The following is a 13,630-nucleotide window of genomic DNA, read 5'->3' as shown; positions in this document are numbered from 1 at the left end:
TGAGGCAGCCTTCGGTCAACTCCTGTTACTGTATGGGCAAAAGTCTGTCTCATAGCTGACCTCTCACACATTCAGCAATATTTCAGCCTTAGCACAAACACACACGTCACTCACAAAACCATGCACAGCCACATATCTATCTATCTATCTATCTATCTATCTATCTATCTATCTATCTATCTGTGCGCAGACTTCATCTGCAAAGGAGGGAGAGCTACTGAACACTACTATTATTCTAGAGAACCAGAAGTGATGTTTGCTTTATGAAAGAAAACGACGGGGTATCCACAATCGTTCTTATGAATCATTACCACGCATCGATGTGAAAATCTACCACGATACTAGGTCACCACATTCAGTTATATAACCACTCTTAACGAAAATCATCCCATCATGGGATATGGAAATAAAAGATAGGCCTTTGAGAAGACGTATCGAGATCCTGCGGCGTGTCACGCATGCGGGCTAGATAATGAGGAGGAAACGGAGTCAGCCGTGGGGGTCTTCAGTGCTGGACCCTCGCTCTCGTCTTACCCACGGCTGCTCAGCTGCTTCTGTCATCCATATTTGCAGCCTCAGTGGACAATTTCCTCAGCCTCGGGCCTTCTTCAGTGCTCACAACAACACATCAAATGAATTAATTCTGCTACTGTGGCAGCGCACTGGCGATCTAGGTCATGCAGCTTTGGCTCTGTGTCCCCCCCTCCCTTCGGCCACCTAAAGACATGTCCACATCCTGCTGTCCTCCTACACAACCTGACCTTGTCATTCTCAGGTGATTTTCCACAGAGATACGAGTGTGGCCGTTTAGTCTGCGCGTGTGTTCGTGTGCGCAGGCGCGCGTGTCAACGTGTGTGGCCGAACGTGTGAGTACGTCTGTGCCCACTGTGCCGTATTTATTTATTTATTTGTTTGTTTGTTGGTAGCATAGGTATGATGAAATGTTTTTGAAGAAATGAAAAAAGAACTGAGCCACTGTGGCTTGCCTGCAGCCATGTGAGCATGAAAGAGGGGAAAGAAGACCGAGAGCGCAGGAATGGATGCGGGAGGGTGAGCAAAGTGAGAGGCAGCAGAGGGAGGATGACAGAGAAGGGAGTAGGGTGAGAGGAGAGAAGGTGCAGCGAGGAGTGGGGGGACTGTGACGCACACCGATCGACTCTGCTCGCAGCTGATTGGCCGCGGTGCCTGCCAGTCAGAGGAGCTGGGTCTCGGGCGCTGCTTGAAGAGCAGATTATGAAGCGGAGCGCAACCAGCGGCAGTCTCCTCTTATTGTCTCAATGGCTGCACACGCATTCCTCCTCTGCTCCCTCGCCTTGCTGTCCGCTCTCAGCCGGCCCGGGCTCTCGTTCCACGACGAAGAAGCACAGCCAGGACTTACCTATGACGAAGTGCCTGAGATCTTGGACAGGAGGTAAATCCATCTCTAAGGCTGTGAACAGAGGAGGGGTGTAGGGGAGGGGGAGGGGTACACGGAGATGCATGCAGGGATGCTGAGATGCTGATGTGTTCTCTTAGGGTCGTTTTTGTCGCCCCTCTCTTTCTCCTTTGCAACGCCTTTAAACATTTCACCTTCGGTATGCCTCAAATTATGGGTTCGGGCAGTGTTGGTGTGCCAGAAAGAGCTGAGGTGCGAGGCTTTGTTTGCCTCAGTGTTGGGGACTGCATCAGACGCTGCTCATCGATCACGGATGGGGCTGTTGTCTCTGTACAGTAGTGCTGGTCTGGCAAGAGGAAGCTAAATAAGGTTGGGGCAGTGGGCCTGCAGGAGAGGTAGAGAAAGGAAGGAGAGGAGAAAGAAGAGAAGACAAGGGAGCAGAAAGGAAAGGTAAACAAGGATGGGACAGGGTGGAGAGGATGCATCAGGGATGGTCTGCTGGGGTCTGTTTACTGATGCAGTCATTGAGAGAGGAGGGGGAGAGCGAGAGGAAGAGTGGAGAGGAGAATTTTAGCCAGCTATGTCTGCATAATGCACATGCAGTCCTGCAGGTCAAATCTGGATAAAATATTCAGGGCTCAAATGTACAGGCATTCACAACAGTGTGACAGGGACAGCAGTGAGCAAGCAGCCAGGGCTTTTGCTAGTGCCAGTTCCTGCCTGCTTACAGAGACATCACAGCAAAGACCTATAATACGGTGCCAAATCCATGTAAGGCTCTTGAAACTATGCCATGCACGATGGTTCACACAATCCTCTATAGCACAAATGCTTCAGAGCCACAGTTTCTCATTCAGTACTCTTTAATCATAGTTCAAATGATTTCCCTTGTTATTGCACTTTGAGTGTGGTAATACACTGTGGAGGGGTGGGAGATTATTACTGCGATGCTTTCATTTATTGCACGAACAATCTTATCTGTACACGTTTGCAAGTCCGGGGCACAAATAACTTGGATTTAGAGCCTAATATAAGAATTCTCGCGGGATTTCTTTCATTCCAGCTCAATTTGGAGTCGTAAAACCCAGACAGATAGCCTCTGACAGAGAAAGGCTGCGCAAATATCTCCAGGGGTTTGTGAGCCTATTGCCTGGATCAAACTTTGTATGTAACTCTGCAACGTAACAGCTCTGGTCCCCAGACACAGCCTCGGTCTCAGCGCTGACACACTCCGAAATGCTGTTATATAAAAGCAGCCTTGTAGTGGAGCATAACACTGGAAACGTAGAAGGAAAGGTACAGTGAGATAGAAGGTTTTGCAGGAACGTAATGACAAGAAAAAAGGCAGGAAGCTAGACATTGTGAGTGAAGTGATGTCTGGTACTGTAGCAGATGCAATATGGAAGTGGCAAAGTTTAATAGCCTAGAGCTTCGCAGCATTATAAAGCTCTTAGCCATAGACATATTTAGTATAAATCATAATCTGTCTATAGCTAAATATTTAAACTTTTAAGCATGTTATAATTAACATTTTAAATAATATTCAAAATGTTCCAGTAAACTTTTGGCAATTTAAATATATATATTTACATATATACTATAAATTTCTAGTAGGATTCAAATGAAGTTGTAATTTTGGAAATCACACACTGAGAGAGCAAACGCAGGAGGTTCTGTAACTGCAGTTTAAAGTTCTTATGAAGTGTTTAAAATGTTGTTTCTATTTGGACCTTTTTATGCTGCAAGACTAAGAAGTCTTGGAGACCTTCACAACATGCTCCTCTGACGTTGTGAATATAACATCAGAAGAGCATGTTTTAATGTTTAATGTTTTAATGTTTAATGTTTTAATGTTTAATGTTTTAATGTTTAATGTTTTAATGTTTTAATGTTTAATGTTTTAATGTTTTAATGTTTAATGTTTTAATGTTTAATGTTTTAATGTTTTAATCAAACTTAAGTAGGTTCAGTTATCCATGGAATCCAGTTTTAAATTAGTAACGTCCCAATACATTTCTCAAACAGTTACAGAAGTTACTTGGCCGTAACACAGTATCTTGAGTCTGTGACATCACACTTATACTTGCATTTTATCACTCCCACTGTACAGTGAAAAATAGCCTCCGAGTGTTTATAATTCCCAGTGGTGTCTAGAATAGCACAAGATGTCTTGCATGCTTTTCCATATTAAGGTAAATTTATTCTCAAGTTACAAAAACCTGTCAGTATAAATCGTTTTATATAAAACGCTGTTTTTTGCAAAGAACAGATAGCAAGTATACAATATACAACTCATCAAAGCTCCAAGTTGCACCCACTCTCCCACGCATGCTTGCTTCAGTCTGTTTATCAGTAAACTGTAAACTGTAAAAAGTGTATCCATCACGTTCTGTAGTCAGCATGTGCTGAAATGTATTTTGGCGTCTTGACCTGACTTTAACATAGAGATTAGAGGTCAAAGTGCTAGATTTCCAGTAGACGACTGTTGAGTGACCCTATTTGGAGAAAGATTAAAGGGTTAAAAAGACCAGCAGCTAATTGTAGAATATTTCACTAACTATTTAAAATCATAAAAATGTGTACTGTGTTTACAAAATGAAAAAAAATCAAGTCAAAAGTGAACAATCGTGTGTTCTAGTCCCTGTTTGAATGCACTCATAACGTTTCAGCACTGCTGCCCTGACCCTTAACCCTTTGATCTCAAAGGAGTAGGAAGATTTGCACAACTCTAGCACAACCAGAGCTCCACAGAAATAGCAGCCAGACTCCAACCAACTCCTAAATCTTAATCTGCACTAATAAATCTATTAATAGGCCAACACCTGCACAGTCTGGGATTAAGACATGTTTTCCTGCCTTGCCAGGGATAATAATTTATTGTCTGATTAAATAATTTTAAACAATTGAAAGTAGAGTATGTTTTGCATGCCTAAAAAAATATTATGGCTCTGACATTAATGTTAGCCAGCAATAGAAGTTCTTCCTGTACGTTGTGAAATGCTACCATATCTGGGTTTGAAGTTTCATGTAGGTATATTACAAGGAAATATGAGCAGTTAGAACACATCACTGGATGCACAACTGGGCTACACAATGACAGTGATTGTAGGCTGAGAGATCTAAAATCAGTGGATAAATATATATATGTTAAAGAAATGTTACCTCTCATCATTTTGTTACATTTTGAATAAAAAAATTCAGTTTAAAAATGGTGAGATTGTACTAAGGCTGTCGAATGTAAAGGGTTGGATGGACTGATCGTGGTTTACAGAGCATCACAGTGCAGCGCTCTGTGTTAGCAGAAGCTAATGGGACTTGTTTACAAGTTTGGGGATCAGGCACCACACCTTTTCTCTGCTCAGCAGCTCACAGCAGAAGCCCAGACGAGCCGAGATAATCAGCTATCTGCACGCTTGAGCAAGAATGTCCAGTAAACATGTACCGATTGAGATCCCACGTGTAGGCTTGATAGATTGAAAAACCAGATGCTGAAAATGCTAAAAGTGCTGAAAATATCTGTAATTTTAAGATTGTCATCATTATGTATTGAGGCTATCATCATACTGTTAAAGTGGACACGAATAATGCATGGGAGCATGTTTGAACATTTGCAGGGGGGTTTATTTATTTTGTCATATGTGAGGGAACTGCGGGGACCCAAGGAGTGGCTCTGGCTTGGCTTTGATTATATAAAGGGTTTGTTCAGCACTCAGGCACCGTGTGACGGGCTGAGCCAATGATGGGGCTGCAGAAGTCCAGGTCTGCTGATATCGCGAAACTGGCACAGGAACAGTCGGCTGGGCTTTAGTTAGCACTTGCACACTTGCGCAGCCTCCTCTGGCACCTATCAGCCAGCTGAGGCCGGGAAGATGTGCAGGAAGACGTCCTTATTTGCTTGTGGTTGATTTAGTTCATCTGAGTATTAACCGGTGACTGTAACTGAAATGTTTTCATTAACTCGTAATGAATATCAGAGAGAAAATATATATCAGATATTAAAGGCTTTTTGAAGTCTTTTTGTAGCTATAATATCATATATGTCCCCAATATTAGTGCAGGCAGTCAGTGAGCAGCAGCCAAGTGTCTACCACGCTAGTGAGGTTTCAGTTGCAGCTGCCTGCTGCCAAATGTAGTGCTTTTGGCAGCTGTTTCATACAGTCATGCTTACCCAGCATTCACCGAGGCAAATATAAATATTTGGATTTACCATATACATAAACCCTGTTATTGTTTTTCATACAATAGCTTAGGGAGCCAGTACGTGGGAGCGAGTGCTTTGGAATATATACATAAGAATACAGACACATATTGCAGGAAGACTTGGACTTGATGTAAAAGTTGGCACACGTGTGCTATAAATGAGGCTGAAGAACTGGCAGACTGACACTAGAGCGTGTACTCATTACAATTCAGCAGAAATCATCATGCTGATGCCGCTGAACTGGTGATTATTTCAAATTATTCCTGCATATGCTCACCTGATAGCTGCAGCAATGTAGCAAGAAAGCTGAAACGTCAACAGTGTTGTTGCTGTGCACTGAAAGCCTGAGCCTCTATCCACGTATTACATTCCACAAGCTTATTGCAGAATATCATGTTTTGTTTTTTAATATTTTTTTATCCATATACCCAAAATTATAAAGTTATTTCATGGAAAAAAACATAACCTGTTGTATAAGTAGCAGTGAGAAGGTCATATATCTCTAATAATGATTTGATATATTTTTATATCAAAATGAAAGGAGATATTTATTTCACACACATTTTCCTGCCATGTTTTGAATTGAATTGGTCGTCATGGCCAAAGTTCAAATCGCTTGGACCTCTGTACAGAAGTCACGATTTCAGAGGTCAGGTCTGATGCAGTCTCCTGTTCTGAACGCTGCAGCCTCTGACATCAGTCCTTAATCTCTTCATCTTGTTCTGGGCCTCGTCTCTCATAACTTGGGCCCCAGTGGACCTGGCCTGTACTTACCACTAATCCTAATCCATCTGACACTTCACTACACCATATTGCCCAGGTGGAAACGGCACCATACGGGCAAATAACTGCTCCAGTCTCCTGGCACTGATATGTCTGGCAGCTTCCTCCCAGACTGTAACCGTCTGATTCCTTTTCATTTGTCAGCTGTCTGCTTACCTGCACAGTATCCCACCTTCACCTTGGGCTCCTAATTAAAATTGTGTGAAATAAATCTGTATTTTTTAACTCCAAAATAAGTAAATAATAATAATAAATAAACTGTAAGAAAAGAAATTCTCATGTCCCCTTTTTATCACAGGATTTAATGGAGGTTGTTCCACTTTTGTCTGAAACATAATTGTGAGCAGTCCTTCACAGCAGATGTTTCAGTTGGCTTTTGTGTGTTTAAACGTAGTATAAATATTCAGGTCATCCTCATTCTGTCTTTTAAGAAGAAATTTGCAGCGTTGATATTCAACTAAATAACAAAGATAATATCAATGACAGAAGTTCCCTCCATGCATTGTTTTTGTTGTACTGCAGTTCATAAAATGACTTGAAATGCTGCCGAACAAAGCTGAGAAACTGACTAAAGTAATAGGGGATGACCCAAAAGACAGATGTTAATTGTAATACCCACTCCAACAGATCTTGGGATTTAACTTTTATAAGCCCATTATAACTCGCTAGCTTAGGAAGCCAGTCCAAATATTGGATGAGGGCAGGTCACGATCAGGCTTCTAGCTGGACCACTGCAATAAACAGAAGTAGCTAGCGCCACTTCGTAAGCCAATTGTTGTATCACGTCTTTGATTAGACAGTTAAAAGGATCAGGATGAGCTTGAAGAAGTCCAGGCTGTGTGGAGTTTAAATAGACCAAGAGCAGCAGGGCAAGGACAAAGGTGTGGAAAAATCTGTTCCCAGTACACCGTGTGGGTCAGTCCCAAATCAAAGACACATTTATAGAAAAAGCCACACACCAGACAAACAACAATACAATGAGTAGATGTGTCGTTGTGCTCTGTGCTCCCATATGGAAAGAAGTCTTTTAAATATACACGTATAAACAGATTAAAGAAGCATAATTACCTGTTTGGAAATGACTTCGCCTGTTTAAAGACTATTTTAGAAGTCTGACCAAAAAGATTTTGTTATTCATTAGACAAAAACAAGCTGAACTCGTGTTTTTACACCCACATTTGAGCCGGCACACTAAACCTTTCAGAGAAGTTTGGAATTACTCAGCATAAAATGCAACAACTAAAAAACAACATTGTCTGTTCAGCCATGCAAGTAAATAACTGTATAAAGTGTGTTTCACTATTTTTTCAGCTTTTATTTGTATAACAGTAAATTTAAAAATTCTTTGATAACAATAATAATTCGATTTTAGCATTAAAAACATCACTTTAGCTAATAAGCTTTTACATACTGGTGAATCAACTGTTACAGAGACTTAAAATAGGATTTTGTTAGTTACCATTAATGTTACTTTAGAGCAGCTGTGGCCTGAACCTTGCATTTGGTGGTATTTTGGTCTAAATGCTAAAACATAAAACATATCATTTAGATATATAAACCAGCTGTATGTTGTATTTCATGGAACATTTAGTTGCATGCAGTACATTAAAATGCACATTTTTTTGCATAATACTCAATTTTATGTAAACAGACCTTTTTTTTATTGTTGTTGTGTGTTTGCTGTGTTTGTAGAAAATGGATTTTTGCAGCTGTTACAGATTGAGGCATATTAACGAAAGAAAACTCTGACAAATGATCCTTTGTGTTGCAGTTGCAGGACCTGATTGTGTGTTCTGTCTTTCCCACAGCAAAGAAAACCCCAAACAAGCAACAAGAGTCACATCAAGTAAGTAACAGATCTGGTGTGACACGAGGCCTGATTCAATCAAACCTGCCATGGTAATTTTGACACTGATGTGTTGGATAGACGTGACAAATGCATTTCTTTCCTAACACTGGAGACATTCAGCGTTATGAAGTGTGGAGTACATATGATCCGTGCACCTCAGTGGGAAGACGTGCTGCTGTTTTTATGCTCTCTGACACAAAGGTGGAAAATCGATGAAAACATTCTTTTCAGTTACATAAACGTATGTTTCTGGATCCAGATAAACAGTATTTGTAAACACTTAGTACCGTAACTGTGAAATAAACTGCCGATGAGTCAGTGTGATGACGCAAAACAGCTGGAAATAGATACGAGCCTGAGCAATGAGGTGCACACAAAGCCTCTTTGTGTCACTGTGTGTGTTTAATATCGTGCGAACTTCCACGATTATGTTGCAATCTGTAACGCAGTATTGCAATCAGCCTTTTTTGTGTACCAACATCTTCAACGATGCGGTAACGTGTGTGCGTGTTTTCAGGTCAAGATGGTGAGTACGGCTTAGAAAGTGAAGAGGTTTATTTGACGCCCGAAGATGAAAACCCACTCAGGAGAATACTGCAGGTACAGTCTCTCTGTTCTTGCCTGGCTCTCTCCACCATCAGCCATTCGCTCACACATACAGATACACACCGAAACACACACTAGGATGCTCGCAAACAAAACAGAGCATGCTCACTCAGCCGTACTGCATGACCTTGAATGTGGGAATATTGTAGTCTCATATTCACCAGAGGTAAAACATCTTTGCCACCCACACACAGGACTGCTGCCACTGAAAATTCTGCAATAAACATGCTGTATAAGCTGTTGCATCCAGTTGTATCAGTTAATACTGGTTAACTGATTCTTTTATAAAGATTTTCATATCATTACTGTTATAGTAACGACTGTAGTTTTAAAATGTTTTGGAAAATTGCCACACATACCCAGTTATTTAAGAATAATATCACAGCGTGACTACGTCTTTATATATATATTGTAAATTAGTGCTGGCTTAAATCAAACAGCCTCCAGTGACATGTAGCCTTTGAGCACAGAGATTAAAAAGCCAGACAGAGAGGCAGTTACTATTTTCACAACCAGCAGAACAGCTGCCACACAAATGTCTGCAAATTCAGAAAGATCCTGTTTTCCACGCACAGCTCCTTCCTCATTTAGCATTCAAGTGGCGGTTGGACCGCTGAACTTTACACACGAGTGAAATTATAATCATGATGACAAGCTTGACAGAAAGGTGATTTTTAAATTGCCCTTTTGAAATCAAATATCACTGCATGCATAAAAAGGAGGCATGGTAGCTTGTGCACTAAGTCAAGCTCGCTTGGTGTGGAAATAAATCAGGAGCTGGTTGGCGATTGTATGCACGTGTCACGCTGACATATGCTGTGGAAGAGCAACGGTGACAGAAACGGCTGCACAGATCAAGGAATAGGATAAGTTGGATTTATGGTGTCTAAAGCTGTTTCCCTGTAGAGCAGCTGGATCCACCAGGGTCTGCTTTTATGGAGGAAAAAGCAAAACTTTATGCCGTTTACAATGAATAAGTGGATTACACTGTCGAATTGTTTGGCTCACGTTATATAATTATATAAAGTAATCACAGGTTACAGAATATTTTATGAGCCTCTTAAGCCCCGAGCCTAACTGATCTCCTTGCCCCCGTATCAGGGGGCGTTGGGGCTTAAGAGGTTAATTTGATTGGCTTCAACAAATAGAAATTCTTTTGATTTCTAGATTAACTTATTTATTGAACACACTGTCACAGCCACTTCCAGCCTTTGAAACAGGGAAAAGCACATATAGAAAAGCGTAGAAGGATGAAGCCGGGAATGCAAAAGTGCAGCTACTTGTGCTTTTTCTGCAGATTTACTGTCATTTTTGAAATTGCTCCTGTGCTTAATAACTTTCTTCATATGTTGGCAGCCTTTTAACTGGCACCATCCTGGGATTTCTCACAGTAAGAGGAAGCTGCTCCAGTCTCTGATGGGGCCTTATGGCCCGCTGAGCGTGTCTTACAACGGGAAGACTTGCATTCTGTTTAAGGCAAAGCGACTCGCAATCCGCTACAGGAACCACACCTTTATCGATCTAACTGAAAGGGTCTTTAACCCAAACTCACCTGTGGACACTAAAGGCTCCATCTGCACCAAAGAGAAAGCTACGTAAGTCACTGAGGACCCCTTACTGCGCAGTTGCTTTAACATTGTGCATGATGCATTATATTCCACAACCTTGTTATCAGACAAGGCAGTAGAAGGAAGTTGATCTTGCACTGACAGTTCCTCTGGGTTTCTGTGTTAAATGTTTACGTTTCTTTTTCTGCCAAAGGCTTTCTTTAAAGTTTGGTGACGTGGAGGATTTGCGAGGTCTTGTAATAAGGTAAAAACACACTGACTAACTTCCTACCTTTTATTTATCACATTCAACATTATTGTTGTATTAGAACGTACAGTTTACAGCGTAAGTGGTCGTGTGTGGACTGTGCATCTACCAAACTGAACTGTGCCTCCACCAGACTACAGATGTCCAATACGTTTTACGAGGCAGCTGGTCAAAACTGGTTCACACTAGACAGCGTCCACATCCACTACAACTGGACCCAAGAGGCTACATTCAATGCCAGCGAGGTCTACGCTCCTGCCACTTCCTCCTACCATTGCCAGCACGTCAGCAGCCTGCACAAATACGACACCCTGCTAGTGCCCAGCTCCCACACTGACACATCTGCTAACTGGCACATCACGTTCACTGATTTCCAGGTATACTGTCGCACAAAGGGCACAGCCTTTGTTGTGTAACTCTTCTAATAATGTCTGCACATTTGCTATTATATCATTGTCTGTCCTGGTCTCTGTATGTGTGCATGTATGTGTGTTTGCCAGCTTTTTGCCTTCGTGCTACACCTGTTTGGCCATAGGTCAGTCAGTCTGTCCTTTTCCTGCCTGTTTGGCAGACTGTCAGTCTGTTTCCACTCTGTCTGCTCAGCCATCTGCTTAGGCTGTCTCAACCTGTCCATCTGCCCAGTTTCTCTATGCTTGGTAAGCCCAGTAAGAGCCAGTTGTCCTCTTTAGTTCAGCCTAATCTCATCTTTCTGGCTTCTCTTTGCTCTTCCAGATCCAGGCCTTCAATGTTCAGTCAGACAAGTTTGCATCGGCCAGCGACTGCGCTACTTTCCTGACACCAGCCATCCTCATGGGCTTGGTGACATCTTTGATTCTGCTCCTCGTCTTAGCCTATGCCCTGCATATGGTGGTACACCTCAAGCACATCGACCGCTACGAGGAGCACAAAGCCACAGTCTACTTCCCCCGCAGTCCAGAGGCAGAGTTGCCAGACAAAAACAGTCTGTGAAGGAAAGCGAAGAGCCAGAAGATGGCAGGGGAGAGAGGGAGAGAAAGCTGAGAAGCAAGGCTGCGGGGAGCACAAGGGACTACAAGATCGAAAAAGTATCCTCCACTGAATATTTGTTTAACAAAATGACAACTTTGCCTGTTCATATGAAAACCTTCTAAGTCTTAACTGCTTTAAGTAAATGTAGACCGTGGTGGGATACTTTTTCTTCTTTCCTCATTGACCTGCATCTCGGCGTCCATATTTTGAACGAAGACTGTGGATGTTCAAGCCTCTCCCAGAGATGGCTCATGACCCTGATGTCAAAGGTCAAGGTCTGTCCCGGGGCCCTGAAGGGCAACAGTGTATACAGTTCTTTACCCCAGTCAGCTATTAAACACCTTATCAGCCTACCAGCTGTAGCTAATACAGCTAACATCAGATGTATAAATGTATGTACTACATGGCCGACAAGCTTTTATGACAAAACTTTGTCTGACATTGCTGTAGGAAATACTTCAAAGAGCCAGTTTTATAGCAGAGATAGCCGTATTAGCTACATGCTGAAAAGTCTACTTTGGCTAGTGCAGTGTTTCCTAATAATGAGGATTACAGAGAGGCTGGCTTAAGTTGCAGCTTAAAATAATCAGATATGGCATGAAGTAGAAGGAGCTTGAAAAGCTGTGGACTGGTAAGCAAAGGGAAATTTCAGGAACCACTGGTCTAGCATCGGAGTGACTGGAGTGAATGTGCCAACACTACTGGCCCTTCAGAGCCTCTGGCATCTCTCACCCTGCCCCTGAACAAGACTGCTGCTTGGGACTTAACTGTGAAATGGCCTTTAAACAGACCAGCAAGATAAGGGGGTTTCTACCAACTAGCACAACACTGGTTAGTGCTTTCGCACTAACCACAAACTCAAAGACTCTACAAGGAACTATGCTGCACAAGACGGCCCGTCGTAGGGCTTGGCAGGAACGCGGGTCTTGGGATGAAGCGACTCTCGTTGTTTGACCAGGGGAGGCCACGGTCCTCCATCTGCACCACTGGATTTGACTGCCAAAGTGAAGCTACAAAGAAGTTGCCATAAATTATGGTGAGAGACAGAATAAGACAATGTGAAAATAAAAGCTAACCATTACAGCTATGTACAAAACAAAAAAGAGACACACAACATGTACAAAAGTGTCACTCTGCGGAGGTTTTTTTATATACATTGTAATCATGAAATACTATTAGGTACAGGATGACTATGCTAATCCTCATAACCAAAAGGATATACAAAGCTGTAGATACTTTAAGATCTCTATACGATCATAGCTGTTTACTATCTTCAAATACTGCACAAGTAATAAGCATAAGCGTAAGACATTGTGCTCAAGGATTGGTGAAAGTATCGATGCATATGATTTTTACGACAAAGGATTAACAGATTACATTGTTTGTCTATTTGTTTTACGCTGGGCTGGAGGATGTAAGGTCCAGTTTCATTGAACTGTAAATTACAGTGCAAATTCCTACCATAGAAGGACAATGCTATGGAATGCCGTCCATCCATCAGGACTCATAGATGCCATTATAATGCCAGATGCCACACTAGCAGCAGTAACAGCATCAGTAAGTCATTACTTCTGATAAAAACACTCAGCATGACAGTAAATAGATATCTTAACATTCAATATGGCAGTTCTGTCAATCTGTAGCAGTGTGAAATGTGTTTTTGGTCATAAATGTATCCTACAAACTATGAAAAGATTGGAGGCAGTTTGTCTAAGCACAGACTGATGTAGACTGAACAATAAAAGATATTCAGAGGGAAAAAAGTCTGTTGTGTTTATATTAGAAGTAGTTTGCTGCACTTAAAAACATCAATACACATATTCAAAATATCCTCATGTTTTCTTTTTGGTAACCTGCATAATAATGTTTCAAACATTTTGTTCATCTTGTTAACTGTTATTCAAATTTCAGATTTCCAGCACAGTGTCCAGGTCGGGCGCCAGGCCCCCCCTCCTGTGTGCCATCTGCTCTCTCCTCTCACCTCTCTCTGATC

The 13,630-nt window shown here is 41.9% G+C and overlaps 1 protein-coding gene across 1 annotated transcript; it reads left to right on the top strand.

The window, feature by feature from the left end:
• Positions 1-1,079: 1,079 nt before the first annotated feature.
• atp6ap1lb (ATPase H+ transporting accessory protein 1 like b) lies at positions 1,080-13,400 on the top strand. Its single transcript, XM_084917310.1, has 7 exons — positions 1,080-1,411; positions 8,168-8,205; positions 8,726-8,808; positions 10,171-10,409; positions 10,576-10,626; positions 10,763-11,006; positions 11,362-13,400. The coding sequence occupies exons 1-7, from the start codon at positions 1,278-1,280 to the stop codon at positions 11,596-11,598; spliced, it is 1,026 nt and encodes a 341-aa protein (XP_084773436.1). The 5' UTR covers positions 1,080-1,277; the 3' UTR covers positions 11,599-13,400.
• The last annotated feature ends 230 nt before the right edge of the window (positions 13,401-13,630 follow it).

Source organism: Perissodus microlepis, chromosome 20, assembly GCF_051167445.1.
Source record: "Perissodus microlepis isolate ML-2025 ecotype Zambia chromosome 20, ASM5116744v1, whole genome shotgun sequence".
NCBI classification, from domain to species: domain Eukaryota; kingdom Metazoa; phylum Chordata; class Actinopteri; order Cichliformes; family Cichlidae; genus Perissodus; species Perissodus microlepis.
Note: the sequence above shows the minus strand (reverse complement) of the source record. Positions and strands in the feature narration are given on the sequence as shown.